This window comes from Epinephelus lanceolatus, chromosome 24 (assembly GCF_041903045.1).
Source record: "Epinephelus lanceolatus isolate andai-2023 chromosome 24, ASM4190304v1, whole genome shotgun sequence".
Taxonomy (NCBI): Eukaryota; Metazoa; Chordata; class Actinopteri; order Perciformes; family Serranidae; genus Epinephelus; species Epinephelus lanceolatus.
In genome coordinates this window covers 2,366,602-2,391,680 of record NC_135757.1, presented here as the reverse complement: position 1 = coordinate 2,391,680, position 25,079 = coordinate 2,366,602, and the positions used below count along the sequence as shown (strand labels likewise).

Sequence of the window (25,079 nt, the reverse complement as noted above, 5' to 3'; positions counted from 1 at the left end):
ATACAAAAGAATAATACAAAATAAGATAAAATTGAATAAAACAAAATACAATAAAAACAAAATAAAATAAAATGAAATACTGTACAATAAAAAAACTACACTAGAATAAAATGAAATAGAATAAATGAAAATAGAATACAGCAGAATAAAATAAAGTACAATACAACAGAATAAAATAAGATAAAATACAATAGATTAAAATGAAACTAAATGAAATAGAAACAAAACTAAATAAAGATAAAATACAACAAAATAACATAAAATACAATAGAGTAAATCAAAATAGAGTTGGATAAAACACAGTAAAATAAAATAAAAAATAAAATAAAAAGAAATATACAGATGGATGAAGGAGGCTGTTTGTAGCAGTTTCTGATGAACAAAACAAACACATTACTGGTGGTACTCAAACACAACATTTTCAGTTTATTTATAATTAATTGAGTCAATTAAATGTCTTTACAATAGTGTAAACTGCCCGTCACAAGTTCACAGACTGTGAGGTGACATCCTTTAAACAGACCCCGACCCAGAGTCAGTGTTTGATGATTTAAGTGAGAACATGTTTATGTTGTTCAGTTCACACATCACCACAGACATATATTCTTTTATCTGCTGACACCAGAGCTTCTCTCTCTAACAACATTCGAAATCAGCATCGCTCCCTGGTATGAAGGATGTTTTCTCACAGACGGAGAACAGAAGTCACCGGTGGCTGCTGTTACGTTGTGATTATGAGTGTTTGTTCTAATAATATTACCCAGCAGGCGTCACAGACATTACAACGAGTATTTTGGGATGCAGAGACTGCGAGCGACGAGTTGATGATTTGGCCTATTTAACGGCCGCCTGGGGAGACTGAACTGAGACAGTTTCAGAGTTTTGTTTTCAGAGGCCTGAAGGCAGCACAGCTGTTTATACTCTGATGTTAACTCTCTGTCCTCCTCCTCCTCCTCCTCCTCTCTGTCCAGGCTGAACGTCATCTTCAGTAAGTTTGATGAAGTCCAGAGGTCGGGGAACATGGTGCTGTCACCTGTGTCAGGTAAGATCTCCTGCTCTACCTGCAGGCTGCAGCGTGATGAGCTCTGTGATGTTGTGTTGTTTGTTGTTGTTGTTGAGAGCCTGCGGACACAACATGTGACACCCTCTCACACTGCACCACTGTCACAGGGTTTTAATAGACTGTGGATGTGTATGACAACGGATAAAACATGGCACAAACGCCGTTTAAATATACAGCAAATGTTTTTATGCCTCTGTGCTGACGACAGCCACGGCCAGAGGCATTATGTTTCCGGGATGTCCGTACATCCATCCCATCCTTGTAAACACGATATCTCAAGATACTTCTTCAAATTTGGCACAAACGTCCACTGGGACTCAACGATGACCTGATTAAGTTTTGGTGGTCAAAGGTCACTGTGACCTTGCATCCATCCCATCCTTGTGAACGAGATATCTTAAGAACGCCTTGAGGAAATTCTTAAAGCTTGGCACAGACATTTACTTGGACTGGAGGATGAAGTGATTAGATATTGGTTGTTACAGGTCAGACTTCAAGGTCAAGGTGGCTGTGACCTTGTCTGTCTCATTCTTGTGTATGTGATATCTCGAGCATACCTTGAGAGAATGTCTTAAAGATGGCATAAATGTTTACTTGGACTGGAGGATGAACTTGTTAGATTTGGATGATTATAGGTCAAACTTCAAGGTCAAGATGATCGTGACCTTGTCTGTCTTATTCTCATAACGAGATCTCAAGAACACCTTGAGGGAATTTCTTAAAATTGGCACAAATGTTTACTTGGACTCAAGGATGATCTGGTTAGATTTTGGTGACCAAAGGTCGCTCTAATTTTGCATCCTTTTCATTATCATGAATACAGTACCTTAAGAACAGCTTGAGAGATTTTTTTTGCAAATTTGGCACAAATGGGCACTTATGACAGTGGTCAAAGGTCAAAGTCAATGTGACCTCATCTGTCTCATTCTTGTTATCGCGATATCTCAAGAACACCTCAAGGGAATTTCTCAAATTTGGCTTAATCGTGTACTCTAGGTTAGATTTTGGTGGTCAAGGGTCAAAGGTCAAGGTCACTATGACCTTCTCTGTCTCATTCTTGTGAATGTGATATCTCCAGAGCACCCAAATGGCATTTCTCAAAATTGGCACGAACATTACTTGGACTCGAGTATGAACTGGTTAGATTTTGGTGGTCAAAGGTCAAAGCCACTGTGACCTTGTTGATCTCATTCATGTGAACGTGATATCTCTAAACTACCATAAGGGAATTTCTTAAAATTTGGCACAAACATTTACTTGGACTCGAGGATGAACTGGTTAGATTTTGGTGGTCAAAGGTCGCTGTGACCTTGTCTGTCTCATCCTTTTAAATGAGATTTTTGATCGTCTTAGGTGGAGGCAGACGTTTTAAATGTAAAAACATCAGAAGGACTGAGACAGTATCGTCCATCAGAGCATGTTTCAGCGGGGACACCCTGCTCCTGGTCTCTTCCAGTCTCTCCCGGTCTCAGCGGGGTGTGTTCGCTGTCTTTCAGTCAGAACGTAACCTGAGCTGGTTTCTTTGTGCTGCGGGAGGCGATGAGCTTTCAGCCGCCTCCCTGCAGGAACAGTGCGTGGTTTCTGCAGATGATATCACATCCTGAGTCCGTCCCCTCTGGATCAGACTGAGTGACATCACATGGATCTGTTTGGCCCCCCAGGCCGGAGCTGACAGGCCCCATCGCTGTGGTCAAAAGGCTCAGCTTTCATCTATGGGGCCCCTCGGATTAAAATAAAAAGAGTTTCCTCTGAGGAAACAACATGAATTTGTCAGTGAGATAATCTGACATGGAGGGAGGAGCTCTACCTGTTTATCACGTCCTTCATTGGGGTCGAGTCAGGGGCAGTTCACGTACGACGGAAATGTGACGGCACGTTGTTTTCACAATTAAAGCATTCAGTAGTTTACATGTGAAAAGCAGCAGTAGCTTGAAATCAGTGGACAGCCAATTAGTGCTTGCTTGTTGATGGGGATTGGTCGGCTTACAAATTTCTACTGTCGGTAAACTGTGTCGTCTGAGAAAGCTGGTTGCATTGATTGATTTAAAAAATCTCTTTTTTCTCTTATTGTTAGTTTCTCACTGTTTTCATTTTTTATTTGTATATAATGATATTATTACTCGTATCACAGTTTATGAAATGTTTTTTTTTCTATTTTTATTCCATTTTTATTACGTCTTCATTTCTGTTGACTAAATCTTTTTTTTTATTATTTTTTTTATTATTTTCTTTTCTTTTTTTATCACCATTACTATGTCTCTGTTTGATTTAATTTTAATCATTATTCATTTTTATCATTTATATAATCGTTTATTTATACATTTATTTTTATAATTTTCTATTGTTTAATATTCATTTTTTTAATTTTTTTTTTTTTTTTGCTAATTTTTTATGATCACTATTACCAGCTCTATTTTATTTCATTTTTGTCTTTGATCATTTATTTTTTTCTATTTCTTGCTTTCTATTTATTTTTTTTCTTCATAATATTTTATCTTCTTTTTTTAATTATTCTTTTTTCAGTTAAGTCTCTTTTACCTAATTTTTATATCACCATTATTTTTTCTTCATTTGTTTTCACTTTTATCTTTATTTATTTATTTTACTCTGTTTATTTATTTTTTTATTATTAATATTTTGTTATTTTTTTGTATTTACTATTATTACTTTTTAATTTCTTTTATTAATTTTTTTTATCATCATCAGTATTTCACCTCTTTTTTCTATCATTATTTTTTCTTTTTAATTATTTTTATTAATAATATTTCATATTTATTTATCTTTTTGTTTATTTATTCTTTTTTTACTTAATTTTTGTTATCACTATTGCTATTTCTCAAATTTGTTTCATTTTTATTTTTATTTATTTAATTATTAATATTTAAAAAAATCTAATTATAATATTTTGAATTTTTAAAATTATTTTAAATAAAGTTGTATTTAAATTAGTTTTTGTGACTATATCTCTATCGCTATATTTATCGAGGAATTACTGTGGTATCTTTACTTGTATGGAAATGGGAAATGAAACTGAAACTGATACAGAAAAATTCAATAAATGAACATAAAAATAATAATAATGATAAAAAATAAACTGGTGGGGGAAGAAAAAAGACGAGAGAGAGAGAGACGACTGTGACAGCTGAGAATTGTTCAGAGCAGAAAATAAGAAACTAAAACTCCTTTAAGCTACAGAGAGAGAGAAACAAACACAGGAAGAAACAAACTGTAAAACTGAGAGTAGAGGAGAAAGACTGAGGAAATGGACTCCTTCCTCTGGCAGCCCAGGGCTCTTATTTTGTAGGAGCTCTGTCAGCTGTTGTCCCCACAGTCACAAGACCAGGTCTGAGGGGAAGGGAGGAGGCAGGCAGCAGTGCCTCCGCTCTGTGTCGCTGTCAGGACGCCACTGCAGCTCCGCAGGGGGAAGGTATCGCCTCGCAGAGTCAAGCCGGATCCCTGCAGGTAAATCCACCCTGTACACGACGAAGAACAGACATTCAGACGTGCAGAGAGAATATCCAGCCTGCTGTCCATCTGTGTCACTGGTGCAGAAACAGGTTATTACCCGACTCTCTTTGTGCGCACTGATAATTACACTGGGATCATAATTGGGACCTGAATGCCACAAGTAACTGGAGCTCAGTGATGCGTTCAATGCCGCTCTGCTCGCCTGGTGCTTCAGCCAAATATGTAGATGATGTGAGTTATTCTGGCAGAAAAAAAAACCTTATACGTGACTTTAAGTTGATTTTAAACTGCCTGTGTTGTGTCAAGCGTTATGATAATCCAGATATGGTTAAATTAGAGGCATAAAAAGCTTTAAAGATGGTTTGTTTTGGGAGATCAGCTGATATAAGCGAGTGTGTGTGAAACGTATCCTGCAGACTCGACAGTCCTCAGTCACGGCAGCTTTCAAGTCCCTTTAATAAATAGTTTTATCACAGACAACCAGCCCGAAGGTATTTAATTAAACAGTATTTCCATTATTCCAGCTAATGTTGTAACCAACGTAAATATGGGTTTTTTTGCTTAAAAATTAGGCTAAAACGTTTCATCTGTTTTCAGAGTTGCTGCCCCAGCACAGGTGACAAAATATTCAACTGATAGAGAACGTTACAGACACCAGTAACGTACAAATATGTCTTTATTGTGTAGTTGAGTGTGCGGGAATTAGTGCCATCTAGTGGTGAGGCTGCAGATTGCAACCAGCTGAAACTTCTCCTGGTTCATTGTCTTGTGTGGCGATCAGTGATGTAACAGGCTCCGAATCCGAGACATCATCACAACTATTTCTGCGACATAATTCCATGCACCTAAAAGCATTTGAACACAACATAAAAACGTTAAAATTTACCCTCACCTAACGCACATTTTTACTGAATAGAGCTTAAACTTATCGTAAAGTAACTCAGTGTAACCTTTGTTAGCTGTTAGCTCCGGCAACTGGCTGCTAACAGCTAACAGCTAATGTTAACCAGCTCTCTTCCTGTTGATCTAAAACGTAGCATTATCAGGGAAACAATAGGGCGCGTAACTTGACATGAAGATAGTAAGTTTAGACAGTGATTCCGAGGTTTTGATTCAGATTTGGAGCGACATTTAACCTTTCTGTTACCTCTCGACCACTGATACAAATTCGTTTTTATGTCTGGAACCTCTCGTCTACAACAGGCTTGAGATGCGCCCACGCTTTGAGGGCTTGGCTCAGATTTTACTCCTTAAGGAATCTGATCCCGTTTGATTGTGACTGCATGCCTTTGCTGAACCCTGGACCTTCCGCACACTAGGGTTGTTCATCTGACCCAATAGGGCGCGTCCTCTGATATGAAGATAGTAAGTTTACGGCGTCCCAACAAGGTGGATATTTGCTGATACCGAATTGTTGCAGCCCTAGAAAATAGCCATGATGTTATCATCTTGCGGGTTGGAGTCAGTTTGATACCTAAGAGATGTTAAATGTTGTATTTAACAGCAAACTCATCCATGACTGACTTCACGCAACCGTCTGCTCCAATTAGAAGGATAGTACGTGGACTTTGAGTTAACTCTGACACTCAAAGGCATCATCTTTTGATGTCCTGTATGATTGGTGGCTCTGGATGCAGCTCTGTGATTGGCCGGGGCCTGTCCGTGTGTGTCACGCAGCCTCGGGAGGTCGTGCAGGGAGGTGCGGACAGACGAGGACAGGTACCCGCTGCCAGCAGGACTTAGGTTGCACAGTTGGAAAGCTCCTGAATAATGAACACAGTGCAGGGACAGAGAGATGTGAGCGTCTCACTGGGGTGAGATACAGGAAGTAGAAGGAGCTGTTGAAGAGTGTTTAATGCGGGGTTATTTCAGACAATGTAGTCCCAAACCTCACAGTGGTCTCTGCACAGATACACACACAGAACAGGAAAACTCCTCTTGACACAAAGTGAACGACACCAAACAGGAACAGGTTTACTCCAAACAGGAACACGGGCTGATTGACCCGAAAAGCCCCGACAAGTAAACAACAACATACAAAGTCACGTATAAAAACAGGACGTAGCTGTTTCAGCGTCTCATCTTTAAAGAGAAAGATGCTCAGTGTTAATAATTCAATAGAAACGTTTTATAAACAGTTAATAGATTTAATGTGTCCGACATCTTGTAAAATGTCCAGTGATTTATTAACTGACAGGATTAATCACCAGTTTTCACACTCGATTTACCGTTTAAGTCAAAGACAGTGATTCAGAGGTTTTGATTCAGATTTGGAGCAACATATGTCTGGAACCTCTCGACCATTGAGACAAATTCGTTTTTATGTCTGGAACCTCTCGTCTACTACGGGCTTGAGATGCGCCCACGCTGTGAGGGCTTGGCTCAGATTTTGGAGTTACTCCTTAAGGAATCATGATCCCGTTTGATTTGGGGTGGGAACCTCTTGCGAACGCATGCCTTTGCTGACGTCGATTCAAACCCTGGACCTTCTGCATGGAAGACGAGTGCTCTAACCACTACACTAGGGTTGTTCATCTGACCCATTCTTGTGAAGGCGACATCTCAAGAACACTTTGGGCGATAGTTTCGGTGATATTTTTGCTGTTGTCCAACCATCACATTCTCGTGAACGTGATATCTCAAGAATATCTTGAGGGATTGTCTTCAGACTTGGCACAAACGTCCACATGGACTCAACAATGAAGTGATTGGATTTCGGTGGTCAAAAGTCAAGGTCACTGTGACCTGATTTGTCCCATTCTTGTGAATTGTGATATCTAAAAAAATGCCTTGATGAAATTTCTTCAAATTTGGCACAAACGTCTACTTAGACTCAAGAATCAAATGATTGGATTTTGATGCTCAAAGGTCAAAGATCACAATATTTTTGTGAATATGATATCGTGAACAGTTTGACAAAATTTCCTCACATTTGGCACAAACTTTCACTTGGATTTAACAATGAACTGTCTAGATTTTGATGGTCGAAGGTCAAAAGTCAAGGTCACCATGACCTGGTTTGACCCATTCTTGTGAATGTGATATTTTGAGAACGGTTTGACAAAATTTCTTCGCATTTGGCACAAACTTTCACTTGGATTCAACAATGAACTGTTTAGATTTTGGTGGTCAAAGGTCAAAGGTCAAGGTCACCATGACCTGGTTTGACCCATTTTTGTGAATATGATATCGTGAACAGTTTGACAAAATTTCCTCACATTTGGCATAAACTTTCACTTGGATTTAACAATAAACTGTTTAGATTTTGGTGGTCAAAGGTCAAGGTCACCATGACCTGGTTTGACCCATTCTTGCGAATGTAATATCTTGAGAACGGTTTGACGAAATTTCTTCACATTTGGCACAAACTTTCCCTTGGATTTAACAATGAACTGTTTAGATTATGGTGGTCAAAGGTCAAGGTCAGGGTCACTGTGACCTGGTTCGTCTCATTCTCGTGAACCTGATATTTCAAGAACACCTCAATGAAATGTCTTCAAATTTGGCCCTGAAGTCCAGTTAGACTCAGGAAAACATTTGATCAACTTTTTATGTGTTTGTAAAAGTTTTGACGTATTGACCTTGGTACTTGTTGTTTATCTAACGATGGTATACTCAGCATATTTTACTGATGATTCATGATGACTTGTCTCATAAAACCCTCCCTCAGTGTAACTCCAGACTCTGTCCTGGTGTGAATCTGGTGGGAACGCTGTGAATGAAGCCTGATTGTTGTGTGGGAACGTCACTCCCTCTGTTGTTCCAGCTGGTGCAGGAGAAAATGTCAGGGGTGTTTCCCTCCTCATTCATTCAGCCATGAAAAGGCTCACGTGCACAGGTTGAGAGTGATTATAAAGCACCTGTTGCATGGTGGTACTGTAACTGGCTACCTGCTGTGAGCTCTTGAAGCTCAGCTGGGACTCTGCGCTGCACTCCCACGCTCCCTTGTTCCTTGCTCCTCTCACCGCCTCACCTCGCCCTGGTCATTTTGTAAATTTGCATCCAGGAGATCAGCTGTCAGACTCCATCAGGCCCCGGGCTCTGACACACTTTGAGACGCTGCCAGGGGGAAACTTGTGACCTGGCGTCCAGAGGAGGGGCACAATTAAGCCTCTTTCACACAGAGCTCCCAGTACATTACTGGGATTATCTCTCAGGTGGTGATTTTAACTACATACAGGGACATTTCTGTCTTGTGCCTGTGGGAGCAGCAGGTTTCACTCAGCATCAGTCACTTCAGGGTCAGATGATCGTCTGAGATTAAAACTTCACCCCTCAGTCAATGCCAGGTTGTATTCAGCCCATTTCTGTCAGCCCTCCTGTCTTTGTCCTCCACCTGTGCACCATCAGACAAGAACGTTACATAACATGGATGTGACATGGCTCCACCTGTGAGGAGAAACACTGGTGGGGCAGCAGTGCCATCTTGTGGACGGCGGTTGAACACTGGGAGCCTTTTTTCCCTTTGTGTTATTGATTTACCTAGTGATCAGTGCATTTATTTATTATAATGGCAAAAGGATACTATATAAACTACCAACATTCTGATAAACAGCAGCACAGATCAAATAAATGTGAAACAAATACACATAAAGAAGATAAAATGTGAGAAATCTGACTTTTTTCCATGGTTACCAAATATAACGACAGAGAGGGAACGTCGTCCCAAAGCTTACTGCTGTGTTCACACCCTTCACCTGGATGAAGGGAGCTTCATTCAGAGTGGGAGTGGGTAGAGTCAGGTTTTGAGAAGGCACCTGGTTGCAGGTGTATCGTCTGCCTGTTTGACTTTACAAAAGGACTCTGATGACCCGCTGCATGTCGAGGTGTCTTCGTCTGAAGGGTCGTGATGGTGTTTGTGTTCAGAGCTGCTGCTACAGGTCATGGAAGTAAAAGCGCTCTCGCAGAAACGTTTGAATAAATATAAGAAATTCAAATTAAAAGAAAAGCAGCAAGTCGTGGTGTTGAAGAAGCTGGAACTATGAACCATCTAAATTTGATGATAATCATGCATTTTTTATGCATCTCAAGCATGGCCGCTCTCTGCTTTCAAACTCTGAACACGAACATTATTGTCAGGTCTTGTCTTGTCAGTGAATATGAAACATAGATTTTGTCTTTAGTTCATCATTGTCTTGTTTTCGTCATGGAAAAAAGGTCGTTATAGCTTTGGTCAAGGAAATGAGCGCTGATTGTCACAATGAAATGCACTGACACAAAAATAAATGAGACAAAAAGGCAATTTATTATTTTAGCCCATCAGAAATATTATTAAAATTAATTTCGTACACTGATATAGATAAAAAGTGGAAAGTAGTCCCAAAATAAAAGACATAAGACAGAAAATCATTATATACTAGTCCATAGCCATTGGTAGCTGTGTCACCTTCTACCTATGCCAGTCCTCAATGTCTATGTGCAGTTTCACATAGATTGACCACGTCAGTGAGTAGAAAAACGTGGGACAGACAGAATGACTGACTGACAGAATGACACACTGACAGTTTCCATGATTATGTACAGCATACCATACCATGACTTAGTCATACCAAAAATTAGAAAACACCACCAACATTGGTCCACAGGGGGAGCCACAGCGATCGGTCGCATTTTAGCCATTTTGAAGCATTTTTCTGTTGTTATAGCGCCACCCAGTTGCCAATTAGAGTTAAATTTCTCCAGTCACCTTGAGGCGTCCTGTTCTACATATCTACCAAGTTTAGTAAAAATCCATATGGCGGTTAGGCCTAGATAAGAAATGAGCTCTCTAGCGCCCCCATTTTGTTTGATGGGGTCAATAATGGATGGGTCCCCTCAGATTATGTGTGGTCATATGCCTACAAAGTTGCGTGGTGATGGGTGAAACCCTTGAGATGTTATACACCTTTATGTGATGAGCCACGCCCTCCGCAATATTCATTGCCTTATAGAAGCTCAGTTTTAGTAAGTTTTCCAACTTTTGCCAAGAGGGAACTTTAGATATTGGTCCCTAGATTATGTTCACCCAGTTTCATGCAGATCGCTCAAACTTCCTAGGAAGAGATCCATTTGAAGTGTTTTTCAAAAAATTCAAAATGGCGGAAAATCTATATAAGCGGAAGTTATGGGTTCTTGAGGCAAATGTGTTCCTCATGAGGAGAGGCATCTCTGTGCAAAGTTTCATGTCTCTACAACATACGGGGCATGAGATATGCCCATTCAAAGTTTGACATTTCAATGGGTTGCTATAGCGCCCCCCTTTGGCCAATTGATGTAATATTGCTTCATTGGCATCCTCCCATGACCCTCTAACACTGTGCCAAATTTCACATGGATTGACCAAGTCAGTGAGGAGAAAAACGTGGAACAGACACACACACACACACACAGTTTTCGTCATTATATAGGAAGATATTAAAATAAAAAAATACGCAAAGTGTGTTTTAATTATTTTTTTAAATTAGTATAAATGACAGAAAATCAGGATGTTAATGTAAAATAAATACAACCTGAAATAATAGTTATTATAAACGTGTGCCGATAAACACCAGACTGTCCCATGTGGAGCTGCAGCCACCTCCCTGTGATAAACCCCTGATGGTTGAACCTGGGTGGAGGCTCGCTGGCTGACAGAGGACCAGCCTCCTCCTCCTCTCCTGAGTCACCATGACACCGTAGCTGTCCCTCATCCCTGACTCCACCCACCAGCTCCGCCTCCAAACCAAGCGCCGGGGTTTGTCCCCTGACCGACCCCTCCCTTCTCCTCCCATTGGTCCCCCCTCCTCCTCCTCCTTCTCCTCCTTTCCTTCATCACCTCTCTCCATCCCCTCCCTTCCTCTTCCTCCATCCTGGCCCCGACCGTGCGAGCAGGGAAGTAGAGGACGAAGACGGGAGAGGAAGATCGTATCGAAGCACATGCTCGCAGACGGGGGAGGGGGGAGGCCAGCTTCCTCCCCTCTTCTTCTGTCTCCTCAGTGAAAGATGTGAGGACCACAGAGGAGCACCTGACTGTCCGTCTGTCCGTCCTGTGCGTCCGCCGGCATGCTGAGGAAACTGGTCTGCAGGCGGATCTGCTCCTGTAAGCTGCTGCTCTTCCTCTGGCTGCAGGGACGCTGTCGCTCGTAGCTGAGACAGAAACAGAGACAGAAGAGGTTGTTATCAGTGATGAATGCAGGCGACAGGAGGTGAATGGCAAGACAGAGGAGGAGGAGGAGGGAGGAGGAAGGGGAGGGGGACGCCTGGTGTGTGACGACGGCTGTAAACCCAGGAGGAATGCAGCGTCTCCAGTGTAAACACAGCAGGGTGAATTGTTGGCCTGCTCGCAGCTGGACGTGATGCAGCGGTGTTGTCCGTCTGTGAGCAAAGTTAAGGTCAGGACTGGAGGAGGAGGAGGAGGAGGACAGAGTCAGGCTGCTGGGGAGTTACAGAAGAGTAGTTTGATGTCATGTTGTCTGTTTGTGAGCAAAGTTAAGGTCAGGACTGGAGGAGGAGGAGGACAGAGTCAGGCTGCTGGGGAGTTACAGAGGAGTAGTTTGATGTCATGTTGACAGGTGAACACAGACGTGTCCGTATGTGAGGAGATAGTTCAGATCGTTCTGTCACAACAGTTTGTCTTTTAAATCATGTTTATGATGCATGTTGAGGTGTGTAGTTCACACTGAAGGACATGTAAGATATATAATAATTTAAGGGATACTTTACAGATTTTCAACCAGCTCTATGTCATGTCACTGCGGTGTTTGGATTGTGTGCAGATGAATGGTGTTAGCGATGACACAAAAGACACGTTATGGGTCTTCTGGTGGATTTCGCTGGCAGACGAAAGTGGAATTACACCGTGCTGGTTCGTCACATGATGCCACTGGGCCCCAAAAAACTTTAACCATGAAAAAAAGACGATTATAAATGAGTTGATGACTGTTTTTGAGCGTCACAGCTGCAGCGAAATGACTCATTTCAGTCTGATAACATTTTGAAAGGAAAGAAGAGCCACACAGTGAATTCATTTTATCCCCATTCAAGTTAGCGGAGCGCTAAACCGGTAGTTAGCTGCACTTGGCTACGCTTGGCCTCCGTAAGTCTGTAGTGTGCCTGCTCTCTGGGCCTCGTAGTGTAGCACTACTTGCACCACTAAGCAACTTTCCTAGGAATGTACGGGGACCCCAGCTCCATCGCTACATCCAGGTCTCTTTATACATGGATGTGGCGGATGGTTGAGGAGCTCCAGGGTCTGTCGGCACAGGGGGGCGCCTTAACACTGTTTATCTGTTAAAATCACGGTGAAACAGAGCTGGTTGAAAATTGTTAAAGTACCTCTTAAAGAGCAGTCTGGTTAGGACTTCTGTGCAGCCATGAAACCTTTAAACATGGCATTATGTGATTTTAAAAAAGGGATTTTTGTTTTACTCTTTGTTATGCATGCACGATTTATCGGCTAAATATCGGTCGACATTTGCCTCGTTGATCAGCCTGTCGGCAAATAAGGTGACATTCACTGATGGCAGTGGTCGATGTTATTCTCTTGTGTCTCTGCTAAAAAGCAGAGCTCCAGACTGACGTTGTGCCATCGTCCCGGGGATGTATGAAAACATATTTGAGACAAACAGAGATTTTTCCCGAGATTCTGTCGGGACGAGAGAATGCAGTAAACTCACTGTCGAGGCATTAGAAGACGCACTCTGTTGTTTCCCTGATGATGCCACATTTTGAACAGCAAATCTGTGTTGACATCAGGATGATTGAATGTGTGCTCATTCACAGTAAATAAATAACAACAAAAACAAAACAAACAACATAAAAAAACAGTATCAGTATTGACCCAAAATGTCCCAACTGATGCATCCATACTTTCTGTCAGCATTTTACTGAGCGCTCACAAATATAGAGAATACAGAGTTTTTGCCTCTGGGCCGACTGCAGCCATTGCTGGAGGCTTTGTCTCAAAAACACCTTGAGGGAATTTCTTCGAATTTGGCACAAACATCTAGCCTGGAAATCCAGAAAGATTTAGGGTCTGGCCATGAGTAATGCAAATGGCCCAACACGAGGGGCGGCACCAAGCATGCATTTGTAAATATCACTGCACGCAACTGGATAACACTACGACCAATCAGAACAATACACGGGGTGACGTATACGCTTAGCTATCAGCGGAGCTAACTGGTAGATTAGACTCTTGCTGTATCCGGTCGGCAAAAACGTCCTTCTTGCAAAGGAAAGACTCGAGCGCCGTCTTCTGTTCCTCTTTTAGAGAAAAAGCCAAGTCTAACTCGTTCATTGTAGCGGCCAAAGCCGTTTCTAACAGCTGGTGTTCATCCGTAGCCATCTTGCAATGTTTACTGACTGATTCCGGACTTTGTCGTCATCTGTTTAGCTCGCCTCTGGCCCGCCTATATCAGATACACCGATGTGATTGGTGCAGCTCGGCTCCAACGGCATGGGTAATGAGCATCATTACTGATTGCCAGAGTGACTCGCTGAGCAAATTCAAATTGTGCTCTCACGAGAACTCTGGATTTCCAGGGTAGCTAACGTCCACTTCGATTCAACAGTAAATTGATTAGAATATGGAGGTCAAAGGTCACTGTGACCTCGCTGAACATGTTTGGTAATAACTCAAGAATTCATGAGCTAATTGACCTCTCGTTAAGTCCCACCCCCAGGCACAGACTGGCCAATCATAATGTAGCATCAGGCCAGTTCAGACTAGGATCCGACAGCAACACAGCTGTGCTCCATCTTTTCAGATTTCCTTCATTTTCAGGCTGGTTTTGTGGATTTGGAGCTAAATGTTGTGCCTGGGGCACGTCGTGTGTTAATGATACTCGTTACCTGGAGAGGTTGGAAACAGATATACGTTTCTTCCCTGTTCCAAAACCAAAATCAAACCCTGAAAAGTGTAGGGTTAGCTAGCTAGCTACTGAAGATATAGCCTACTGAATGTATACACATGCTGCTTTTGCTTTGTAATGATTATAACAGTTAAACAGTAGCCATTTTTAAACAGGAATTGTGCCCGATCAGTGTTTTTTCAGCATTGGCAGTATAAAAACAAAATCGGGGAGTGCAGCAAAATGCCGCCTACCTACTTTTGTTTATACAGAATGCGCCTTTTTCGGGGCAATGGGGGGCGTGAGCAAGTAACAAAACGTGTAGCTCAGCGTGTGACGTAAACAGTGACGTGGGAGGGAAGCCGCGGCTGGTCAGTCCTTCGGTGATTCTCTCGTAAGTCGGCCCGTCCTTCACCGTCCCCGTCATCTGACGGTTAATGGCCTCTTTGTTTGCGAGGACAAGGAGGGCGCGCAATTCCTTGTCTCCCCAGTTGCTCATCTTTACAGTGTCTGTCAGGTTTGTGTTTCCCTCTTGCTACTAGCTGCTCGCTAATTCCTGCTATCAGCTGTTTCCTGTTTATCCACCGCCAGTGGCTTGCACGTGCGGCGTCATCAACAGCTCCTCCCACAAGTCATCATCAGCCCCTCCCGTTGCGGAAGGCCGCCTCGGTCTGTTTAGACTAAAAGGGTTCCACCAATATGTCTACCCTACGAGGCGGAAAATTGGGCACCTCGGGATCAACCCGCCAATCCAGCTCTGTGTGTCTAAACGCTCGCAGCTTGCCGGCAAAACGGCCCAACATTCACCGAAAATCTGGCAGTGTAAAAGGGGCTAAAGACCGACCCTGCTGTACAGGAACCAGTGAAGGGAAGCAGGGAAACTTTGCTGATATTCAACCAGTTGTGTGTCATCACATGTACGTTGTTTGGCTTCCCCTGCACACACTCAACATCAGCAAAGTTTCCCTTTATATTCATTGTCTTGTGTGGCGATCAGCAGTGATGTGGTGGTTCACTTTTACACTGTGATCTGCAGCCTATAGTTCGGCTTTCGCCTTCTCAGCTCGCCTGTGATGAGATTAAATCTATTGATCAGCAAACTTGACGCAGTTCAGTCCGTAACAAATATTCTGACTCGGAGACGTTGTATCTGATGTTTACACACCCGTCGTGGATCTTTAGACGAGTTTCCTCTGGAGCTGAAGTGCTCTTCATCATGCTGGTGTTCTCCTCCTGCTGTGTTGTGTTTATGTTAACATGTTTAACCTGGGGTGACACACACACACATACACACACACACACACACACTGGGAGTCACCTTGTGTTGGTATTGAGAGGTGTTGCGTCGCGCTCTGATCCTGTGAGGAAGGAAAAAACTGCAACCTGATGGCACATGACTGATGTGTTGGCTGAGTGCCCCGCTGTGTGTGTGTGTGTGTGGACTCTGAATAATGAAAGAGGATTGATTGCAGGCTCGTGCTCACATGGCGCTGCATTGTCCAGAGGTTTCCACAGGGCTGCGGCTCTTTGATTGTTGTTGTTGTTTGTCTTTATTTCCTGAGCTAATTAACAGTCAGCAGAACCTGTTTATTAATCAACATCAGATCCAACACTAGAAACGTTCACATCCTGTAAACAAAGCGATGCAGCACGCTAATAAAGGTTAATGAAGTTTAACGTCAGCGTGGCAGCACAGACCCAGTTTGTATTCTTCTGTGGTGGCTCTGGGCTCCTTACTGGGAACACTGGCCTAATTGTTCAGGTTGTTGTCGGGGCGTTGTGTCTCTGACCTCCTCGCCTTCGTCAGCTCGTTATGTTGGGGATGTAGGAATGTGAGTTATGTCCTGTGCATCAGCTGAATGTTAGCCAACACTTTTAGAGTCCGCCTGCTCTGCGTTGTTAAGATGCTCAGTGGTGGATTTTAACTGGAGACTCGTTGTCTAGTCACGTGACCTGAGCCCTCTGTGTCTCTCCTCTCTGCTCTCCCTCCTCCAGATAAAAACTTCGAGGACGATGACTCGGGGGACGGCGGCCGCTCCTCGTCCTCGTCCAAAGGAGCCTCGCTGTCTGGGAAGAAGACGGTGAGCATGGGATCGTTTCGACGCCCCGCCTCCAGCAGCAAGTCTGCAGGTCAGAGTCCACGCCGCCGTCTGATAGGTCACTAACCGGTCTGCACATCAGTTTAAAACATGTTGCAGTCCACTGCTGCAATACAAGCCCCTTTGTTTTCATACACATATTATTGTTTTACTTTAATTTATTATTTTTATTTTACTTTATTTTATTTTATTTTATTTTGGGGGTTTTTCAGTTTTATTTATTTAGTTTTATTTATTTTGTTAAGTTTAATTTAATTTAGTTTTTTATTTAATTTTGTTTTATTTTATTAAATTTAATTACATTTTTCGTTTAGTTTCATTTGTTTAATTTAATTTTGTTTAATTTAATTTAATTTGTTGTATTTTGTTTTATTTAATTTTGTTTAATCTAGTTTCACTGTGTTTTATTTTATTTCATTTGTTTTGTTTTATTATTTTTATTCAGTTTTATTTAATTTTGTTCAATTTAATTTTGTTTTATTTTATTTTGTTTAATTTGATTAAATTTTTTTGTTTTATTCTGTCTTATTTTGTTTTATTTTATTTTATGTTAAATATAATATTTTCATTAATTGATTAATTTATTTCTCTAATGCCTAATCTTTTTTAACTTGTTGGGTGTCAGGGGAGGGTGGGGGTTGTGTGCTGAATTTTTTTTGTGTTTATTTGCTTAAAAATGTTTTGATCAAGTTTAAAAAAAACAAGCAAACAAACAAAGAGATCCCTAATCTGAACAGTTTCTTAATTTCCACAGTATGTTTTTTTTTTCTTGCTGCAGTGTGAAGTTTTGATCCGTCGTTGCTCGTAAATAAAGCTATTTAATTTTAAGACACTTGTAGAAATAACAACAATAAGCAACAGGTGTAAATATCGTCTGCAGTGACGTAATAAAGGATGTAAAGATGATCTGATTTACACTGATGTCATAACTTGTGACGGTGGTGTCTGCAGGGAGGGACGGGTCTGGCGCAGGAGCTGTGGACGAGGAGGACTTCATCCAGGCCTTTGAGGACGTCCCCACAGTGCAGGTATTACGTCCTGTTAATGTCCCCGTTTAGCCTCCAGAGTTTAAAGGGTGCTGCCTTCCTCTCATCCATCCTCTCCTTCATTCCTTTCCTTTCCTCCACTAGATCTACTCCAACAGGGAGGTAGAGGAGGCCATGACGAAGATTCGAGACGTGCTGTCAGACGATAAGAGGGACTGGGAGCTCAGAGTGGCCGCGGTGAGATTTCACGTTTTTTAATTTTTGTTTATTTAGATTTTTCTGTTTTTCATTTGATGAATAATTTATGTTCAGGTATTTTATTTGTATTTAATTATATTGACTTTTTATTTTTTTTGATTTTTATTATTTATTTATTTATTTATTTATTTATTTTTTATTTCTTCTTATTTATTTATATGTTTTAATTGGTTCTATTCATTTTATTTTATTTCGGCATTTTATTTGAATTTAATATATATATTTGTTTTGAATTGTGTTTTTTATTTGATTATATTAATATTTTTTATTTCCTACATATTTATTTATTTAGATTTTTCTGTTTTTTTTTTTTGATATGTTTTATTAATACATTTTTCATTTGTTTTATTTCGGTTTTTTATTTGTATTTATTACATTTAATTATTTGTATTTAATAATATTGTTTAATTATGTTTACTTTTTATTTTGCATTTATTATTTTATTAGTTACTTTTTAGTTTTATTTCTTATTTATTATTTATTAACATGTTTTAAGTGATTTGATTTAATTTATTTTTTCAGTTTTTTTATTTCAGCATTTTTATTTGTATTTGTTATATTTATTGATTGATTTTTAATTATATTTTTTATTTAATTATATTTATTTTTGTTTTTCTTTGTTTTAATTTTGCTGTGTTTATTAAATTTATATGTATGTATATAAACGTATTTTATTTATTTTTTTATATTTACTTTTTAGTATTATTATTTTTTAATTGGTTTTATTTAATTTATATATTTATATTTTCAGTTTTTTAGCATTTTTATTTAGTCGTTAATATTTTATCATTTTTATTTAAGATAATAATCAAGGACAGTTCGGTGTAACTGTCGTGTTGTTGATCACTGTCTCTTCTCCTCTCGTGCAGCTGAAGAAGGTGCGTTCGCTGCTCCTGGCCGGCGCCGCAGAGTTTGACGGGTTTCCTCAGCAGCTGCGTCTGATGGAGGCGGCGTTCAAGCTGTCGGCCAAGGACCTGCGCTCTCAGGTGGTGAGAGAGGCCTGCATTACTCTGGGGTGAGACGTGACTCGATGGTTGTATTTATTGTTATTCGTACGTCACACTTTATTGAAACCTTTTTTAAAAACGGTCCGCTTCGCCTTTCCGTCTCCAGACACCTGTCGTCGGTGCTCGGCAGTAAGTTCGACCACTCTGCGGAGGCCACCATGCCCATCCTCCTCAACCTGGTCCCCAACAGTGCCAAAGTCATGGCCACCTCCGGCGTGGCCGCCATCCGCCTCATCCTCAGAGTACGTGTTAGCGTGACGTAGATGATGTCAGAGCTGTGAGGTCGATTAAGACTTGATGACATCACGCTTTGTTTCTCTTGTTCTGCAGCACACACACTTCCCCCGTCTCATCCCCATCATCACCAGCAACTGCACCTCCAAATCTGTGGCCGTCAGAAGGTGAGACACTTTCTGTTGTTCACTGTATGTTATTATTAATGTATTTATTTATTTTATTATGCTCACTTTTTACTTTAATTCTATTTTTATTCATTTTTATGTTTTTATTTGTTTTATTTAATTTGTATATTTATATTTTATTTTATTAAGGTATTTTACTTGCATTTTATTTATTATTTTATGTATTTATTGTCTTTTATTTTATGAATATATTTATATTTTTTTATTTTACTTGTTTTTTTTATTTCTATCATATTCATTTTTTTTATTTTGCTTTAAATATCTAAATTTGTATTTTATTTTGTTTAGTTGATTTATTTGCATTCTGTTTATTTATTAACTTAACTTTTTTTTATTTAATTAACATTTATTTATTTTTCATTTGTCTTGTTTTATTAATACATTTAGATTTGTTATTTATTTTATTCTGGTCATTTTTCACTTTTTTCCCCTATTTGATTCATTTTATGTTTTTATTTGTTTTATTTAATTTATATGATTTTATTTGTAGTTTATTTTATTAAGGTATTTTACTTGCATTTTATTTATTGTTTTATTTATTTATTGTCTTTTATTTTATAAATATATTAAAATTTGTTTTATTTTATTTGGTGTTTTTTATTTTTATTTCTATTATATTCATTTTTTTATTTTACTTTAAATATCTAAATTTGCAATCTATTTAAGTTTTATTTTATTTTGATTATGTTTTTATTTGATTATATTAACTTAATGAATTAATATATTTAGATTTTTTATTTATTTTATTTAAGTATTTTATTTTTCTTTCTTTATTTGTATTTGATTATGTTTTATAATATTTATTTTTAATTTCTATTTTGATTATTTATCTATTTACATTGAATTAATGTATTTATAATTGTATTACATTGTATTGTATTTATTAAGCATTTTATTTTGATTATTTTTGATATGATTAATTTACTTTATTTCTTAAATGTGTATTTGTTTTATTTTATTTTGTTTTATTTTCTTGATATATTTATATTTATAATTTGTTTTTATATATTTGTTATATTGTTATTTTATTATATATATTTTTTATATTTTCTTCACTTCATTTAATTTTAGTTATTTTTTAATTTAGTTTAGTTGTTGTCACGTTCTCGTGTGTGTCCAGGCAACGCTTCAGTTCTTCTTCTCTTGTGTTTCAGGCGCTGCTTCGAGTTCTTGGACCTGCTGCTGCAGGAGTGGCACACCAGCTCTCTGGAGAGGTGAGACACGTCACGCTGCAGGTCAGCTGACGCTCAGAGCGTTTAACCACCGAGCTGCTGACATCATCATTTCTCCATCAGTAATAATTAACCCTTTACAATCTGAGCAGACGCACATGTCTGTACAGTAAGTGTAAAATAGTGACTAGTGAAAGCTTCAGAGTGCGACACGCTGCCTTCCCGTGAAACATGACACCAGCCAGGTCGAGGTCTGTCTCAGCAGTTTCCATGGCGATGCCAGGGGGATCTCTGTCTGCCTCCAAAAGCCTCATTGTGTTTCTGGCTGGCTGCTTCCTGCCGCCGCCGTCACCGGGGAGAAACCTGAGCTGAGCCTCCCCCAGTACCAGGGGAGCTCTCTGGTTCTTATCGATCACTCAGTGTGTGTGTGTGTGTGTGTGTGTGTGTGTGTGTGTGTGTGTGAGAGTGAGGGCCAAATACACACCACACTGTCTTTTATAAAACAAAGTCGACATGAAGCTGCACAGAACGAATGAAGATAGAATCATTGTTAGAATCTGTCAGCGACCAAACAGCTGCTCACATCTGGAATCTTATTTATTATCGATTGAACAGATGTTTCTCTGATTTAAATCAAAATGTGTCAGTTTTAGATCAGTGTTTTATGAGCCAGCGCTCTTGTGCAGCTGCTCGTGAACATTAACATGTTAAAAAATAATGTGTGAAAAAATTTATTATTATAGTGTCAGTACTCATCTATCAGTCATCTTTTTTCTTTGTATAACTGTCAATAAAAATTAATAAAAATAAATACACTAAAATAAAAAACCCTATAAATGGAGAGACAGAGAAATCGTGCTAATAAAAGAGACTAATTATTATTATTGTTATTATTATTATTATTATGAAAAGAAAATAGAAATTATTAAAAATAAATAAAAAGCTAATAAAGAGTTCATAATAAAATAAATAAATACATTTAAGAAAAAAGAAACAATGAATAAAAATCAAAGACTTAATGATAGTATTAATAGAAAAATTAAGAAATATAAATAAAAATCAAACAAAAAATACTTAATTATAATAGTAATAAAGAAACTAGATAAATAAAGACATTTAAGAAATTATTAATTATTATTAGAATAAAAAAAGAATAAAAAACACTTCATGGAAAAATAAATAAATAAAGGATAAAAATCAAAGACTCTGTAATAGTAATGAAATAAATACATAAAGACAGTTAAGAAAAAATAAATGAATAATAAATACATAAAAATCTAATTAAAGACTCAATGATTATAGTAATAGATAAATAACTTTAAGAAAATAGAAATTAAGAAATATAAATAAAAATCAAACAAAAAAGACATAAAAACTAAAAGACATTTAAGAAAATATTAATTGATCAAAAATGACTGAATATAAGAGTAATAAAATAGATAAATAAATTTAGGAAAATAGAAATTAATAAAAGTAAATAAAAATCAAATAAAGACTTAATAATAATAATAATAGTTATAAAATAAAAAAAAATAAAATAAAAAACACTAAATAAAAAATAAAGAAAGAAAAATAGAAATTAAGAAATATAAATAAAAATCAAACAAAAAAGACATAAAAAACTAAATAAATAAAGACATTTAAAAAAATATTAATTGATCAAAAATAATAAAAATCCATTAAATAAACTGAATATAAGAGTAATAAAATAGATAAATAAATTTAGGAAAATAGAGATTAATAAAAGTAAATCAAAATAAAAAGAGTTAATGAAAATAGTAATAAAATAAATAAATATAAATAAAAGAAATATTATACAAAAATAGAAATAGATTATATAGAATAATGAGAGATGTAATTATGATACAAAAATAAAATAAAATAAAAACTTCCTATTTCTTCCTCCTTCGTAGACACGGGACAGTTGTCATGGAGACGATAAAGAAAGGGATCCATGATGCAGACGCCGAGGCTCGCTCTGTGGCCAGGAAGTAAGTAACCACTTCCTGTACGCTTGCTCACATCACAGTCAGATCATGGAGACGCGAGGGTTGATTTTTGGTCCTCCGGCTTGCCGTCACAGGTGCTACTGGAGCTTCCATGGTCACTTCAGGCGGGAGGCGGAGCAGCTGTTCCAGGGCCTGGAGTCGTCCTATCAGAAGGCTCTGCAAGCTCACCTGAGGAGCGGGGACAGCCTGATGTCACTGCCGGCCTCAGACCGCTCCTCCTCTTCCTCCCAGGAGAGCCTCAAGTGAGACACCGCCGCCTCCTCTCTAGTCCATCGATACAATAATGTACACTCAAGACATTTAGCATGTGTCTCTCTTTAACCCTCTCTCTGCAGCCGCCCGCTGTCCGTCAAGAACACCTTTGGAGGCGGGACTACAAGATGTGAGTTCTTTAATCCATTCACAACATGACAGGTGAAGAACATTGATCACCCTTAGATGAACCCTTAAGCGCAGCCTTAGCCTAAGTGGTTTCATGGAGTCAGGTCTTGGGGTTGTGCAGTGTAAGTTCACTTCCTGCTCTAACGTTGGATCTTATCTGCTCCTCCTCCAGCCAAACCGGCCCACACCAGGACTCCTGCTGCAGCCTCCTCTCCAGGCTCCCTCCAGCGCTCTCGCAGTGACGTGGACGTCAACGCGGCGGCCACCGCTACAGCCCGCACCAGGATGCCTGCCGTGCCCTCTGCAGTGTCGGCGGCTTCACCCTTCAGTTCGGCCTCGGCGCTCCCTCCTGGATCCTACGCTTCACTGGGTAAGACCCAACACACGGTATTTATTTTGTGTAATTAAATCACACAAACTCTGACTGTTAACGCCGCAGCTCAGTGTTTATATCCACGTCAGTCCCTCCAAGATGTCACGACTGTTTCTGGGATCATTGCAGCCTGATTTCACACTAGCGTTTCAAAAAACTTCGGATGCGTGTTGCGACATTTTTAGGGGTCTTTTCTGTCATAAAAAGAACGACATTCTATACTATGACTTTTTTTCGTGATTTTGGACAACATGCTATACTATGACTTTTTTTCATGATTTTGGACCACATGCTATACTATGACTTTTTTTTCGTGATTTTGGACGACATGCTATACTATGACCTTTTTTCATGATTTTGGACCACATGCTATACTATGACTTTTTTTTCGTGATTTTGGACAACATGCTATACTATGACTTTTTTTCATGATTTTGGACCACATGCTATACTATGACTTTTTTTTCGTGATTTTGGACCACATGCTATACTATGACTTTTTTTCATGATTTTGGACCACATGCTATACTTTGACTTTTTTTCGTGATTTTGGACGACATGCTATACTATGACTTTTTTTCATGATTTTGGACAACATGCTATACTATGACTTTTTTTCATGATTTTGGACCACGTGCTATACTATGACTTTTTTTCATGATTTTGGACAACATGCTATACTATGACTTTTTTTCATGATTTTGGACCACATGCTATACTATGACTTTTTTTTCGTGATTTTGGACGACATGCTATACTATGACTTTTTTTCATGATTTTGGACCACATGCTATACTTTGACTTTTTTTCATGATTTTGGACGACATGCTATACTATGACTTTTTTTCATGATTTTGGACCACATGCTATACTTTGACTTTTTTTTCATGATTTTGGACAACATGCTATACTATGACTTTTTTTTCGTGATTTTGGACGACATGCTATACTTTGACTTTTTTTCATGATTTTGGACCACATGCTATACTTTGACGTTTTTTCGTGATTTTGGACGACATACTATACTATGACTTTTTTTTCGTGATTTTGGACCACATGCTATACTATGACTTTTTTTCGTGATTTTGGACGACATGCTATATTATGACTTTTTTTCGTGATTTTGGACCACATGCTATACTATGACTTTTTTTCGTGATTTTGGACCACATGCTATACTATGACTTTTTTTTCGTGATTTTGGACGACATGCTATACTATGACTTTTTTTCATGATTTTGGACGACATACTATACTATGACTTTTTTTTCGTGATTTTGGACCACATGCTATACTATGACTTTTTTTCGTGATTTTGGACGACATGCTATATTATGACTTTTTTTCGTGATTTTGGACCACATGCTATACTTTGACTTTTTTTCGTGATTTTGGACGACATGCTATACTTTGACTTTTTTTCGTGATTTTGGACGACATGCTATATTATGACTTTTTTTTCGTGATTTTGGACCACATGCTATACTTTGACTTTTTTTCGTGATTTTGGACCACATGCTATACTTTGACTTTTTTTCGTGATTTTGGACCACATGCTATACTTTGACTTTTTTTCATGATTTTGGACGAACATCCTATAACTATGACTTTTTTTCGTGATTTTGGACCACATACTATACTATGACTTTTTTTCGTGATTTTGGACCACATGCTATACTATGACGTTCTTTCATGATTTTGGACGACATACTAAACTATGACTTTTTTTTCGTGATTTTGGACGACATGCTATACTATGACTTTTTTTCGTGATTTTGGACCACATGCTATACTTTGACTTTTTTTCGTGATTTTGGACGACATACTAAACTATGACTTTTTTTTCATGATTTTGGACGCACATGCTATAACTATGACTTTTTTTTGTGATTTTGGACGACATGCTATACTGTGACTTTTTTTGGTGATTTTGGACGACATACTATACTATGACTTTTTTTCGTGATTTTGGACGACATGCTATATACTATGACTTTCTTTCATGATTTTGGACCACATGCTATACTATGAC

At 38.7% G+C, this 25,079-nt stretch overlaps 1 protein-coding gene across 28 annotated transcripts in view; it reads left to right on the top strand.

The window, feature by feature from the left end:
- LOC117250182 (CLIP-associating protein 1-B-like) overlaps nucleotides 1-25,079 on the top strand; it is a 62,617-nt gene that overhangs the window by 7,940 nt on the left and 29,598 nt on the right. For 26 of the 28 annotated variants that reach the window (XM_078165852.1, XM_078165845.1, XM_078165844.1 and 23 more), the window contains exons 8-19: nucleotides 972-1,042; nucleotides 16,336-16,470; nucleotides 17,391-17,467; nucleotides 17,570-17,662; nucleotides 18,553-18,698; nucleotides 18,797-18,932; nucleotides 19,021-19,091; nucleotides 20,267-20,326; nucleotides 22,198-22,275; nucleotides 22,368-22,535; nucleotides 22,629-22,675; nucleotides 22,847-23,044. In XM_078165852.1, coding sequence (XP_078021978.1) covers nucleotides 972-1,042; nucleotides 16,336-16,470; nucleotides 17,391-17,467; nucleotides 17,570-17,662; nucleotides 18,553-18,698; nucleotides 18,797-18,932; nucleotides 19,021-19,091; nucleotides 20,267-20,326; nucleotides 22,198-22,275; nucleotides 22,368-22,535; nucleotides 22,629-22,675; nucleotides 22,847-23,044 — 1,280 coding nt within the window. Of the gene's footprint in view, nucleotides 1-971; nucleotides 1,043-4,417; nucleotides 4,526-11,434; nucleotides 11,589-16,335; nucleotides 16,471-17,390; nucleotides 17,468-17,569; nucleotides 17,663-18,552; nucleotides 18,699-18,796; nucleotides 18,933-19,020; nucleotides 19,092-20,266; nucleotides 20,327-22,197; nucleotides 22,276-22,367; nucleotides 22,536-22,628; nucleotides 22,676-22,846; nucleotides 23,045-25,079 lie in introns of those variants that run through there. The other 2 variants (XM_078165854.1, XM_078165853.1) reach the window with 2 other exon arrangements.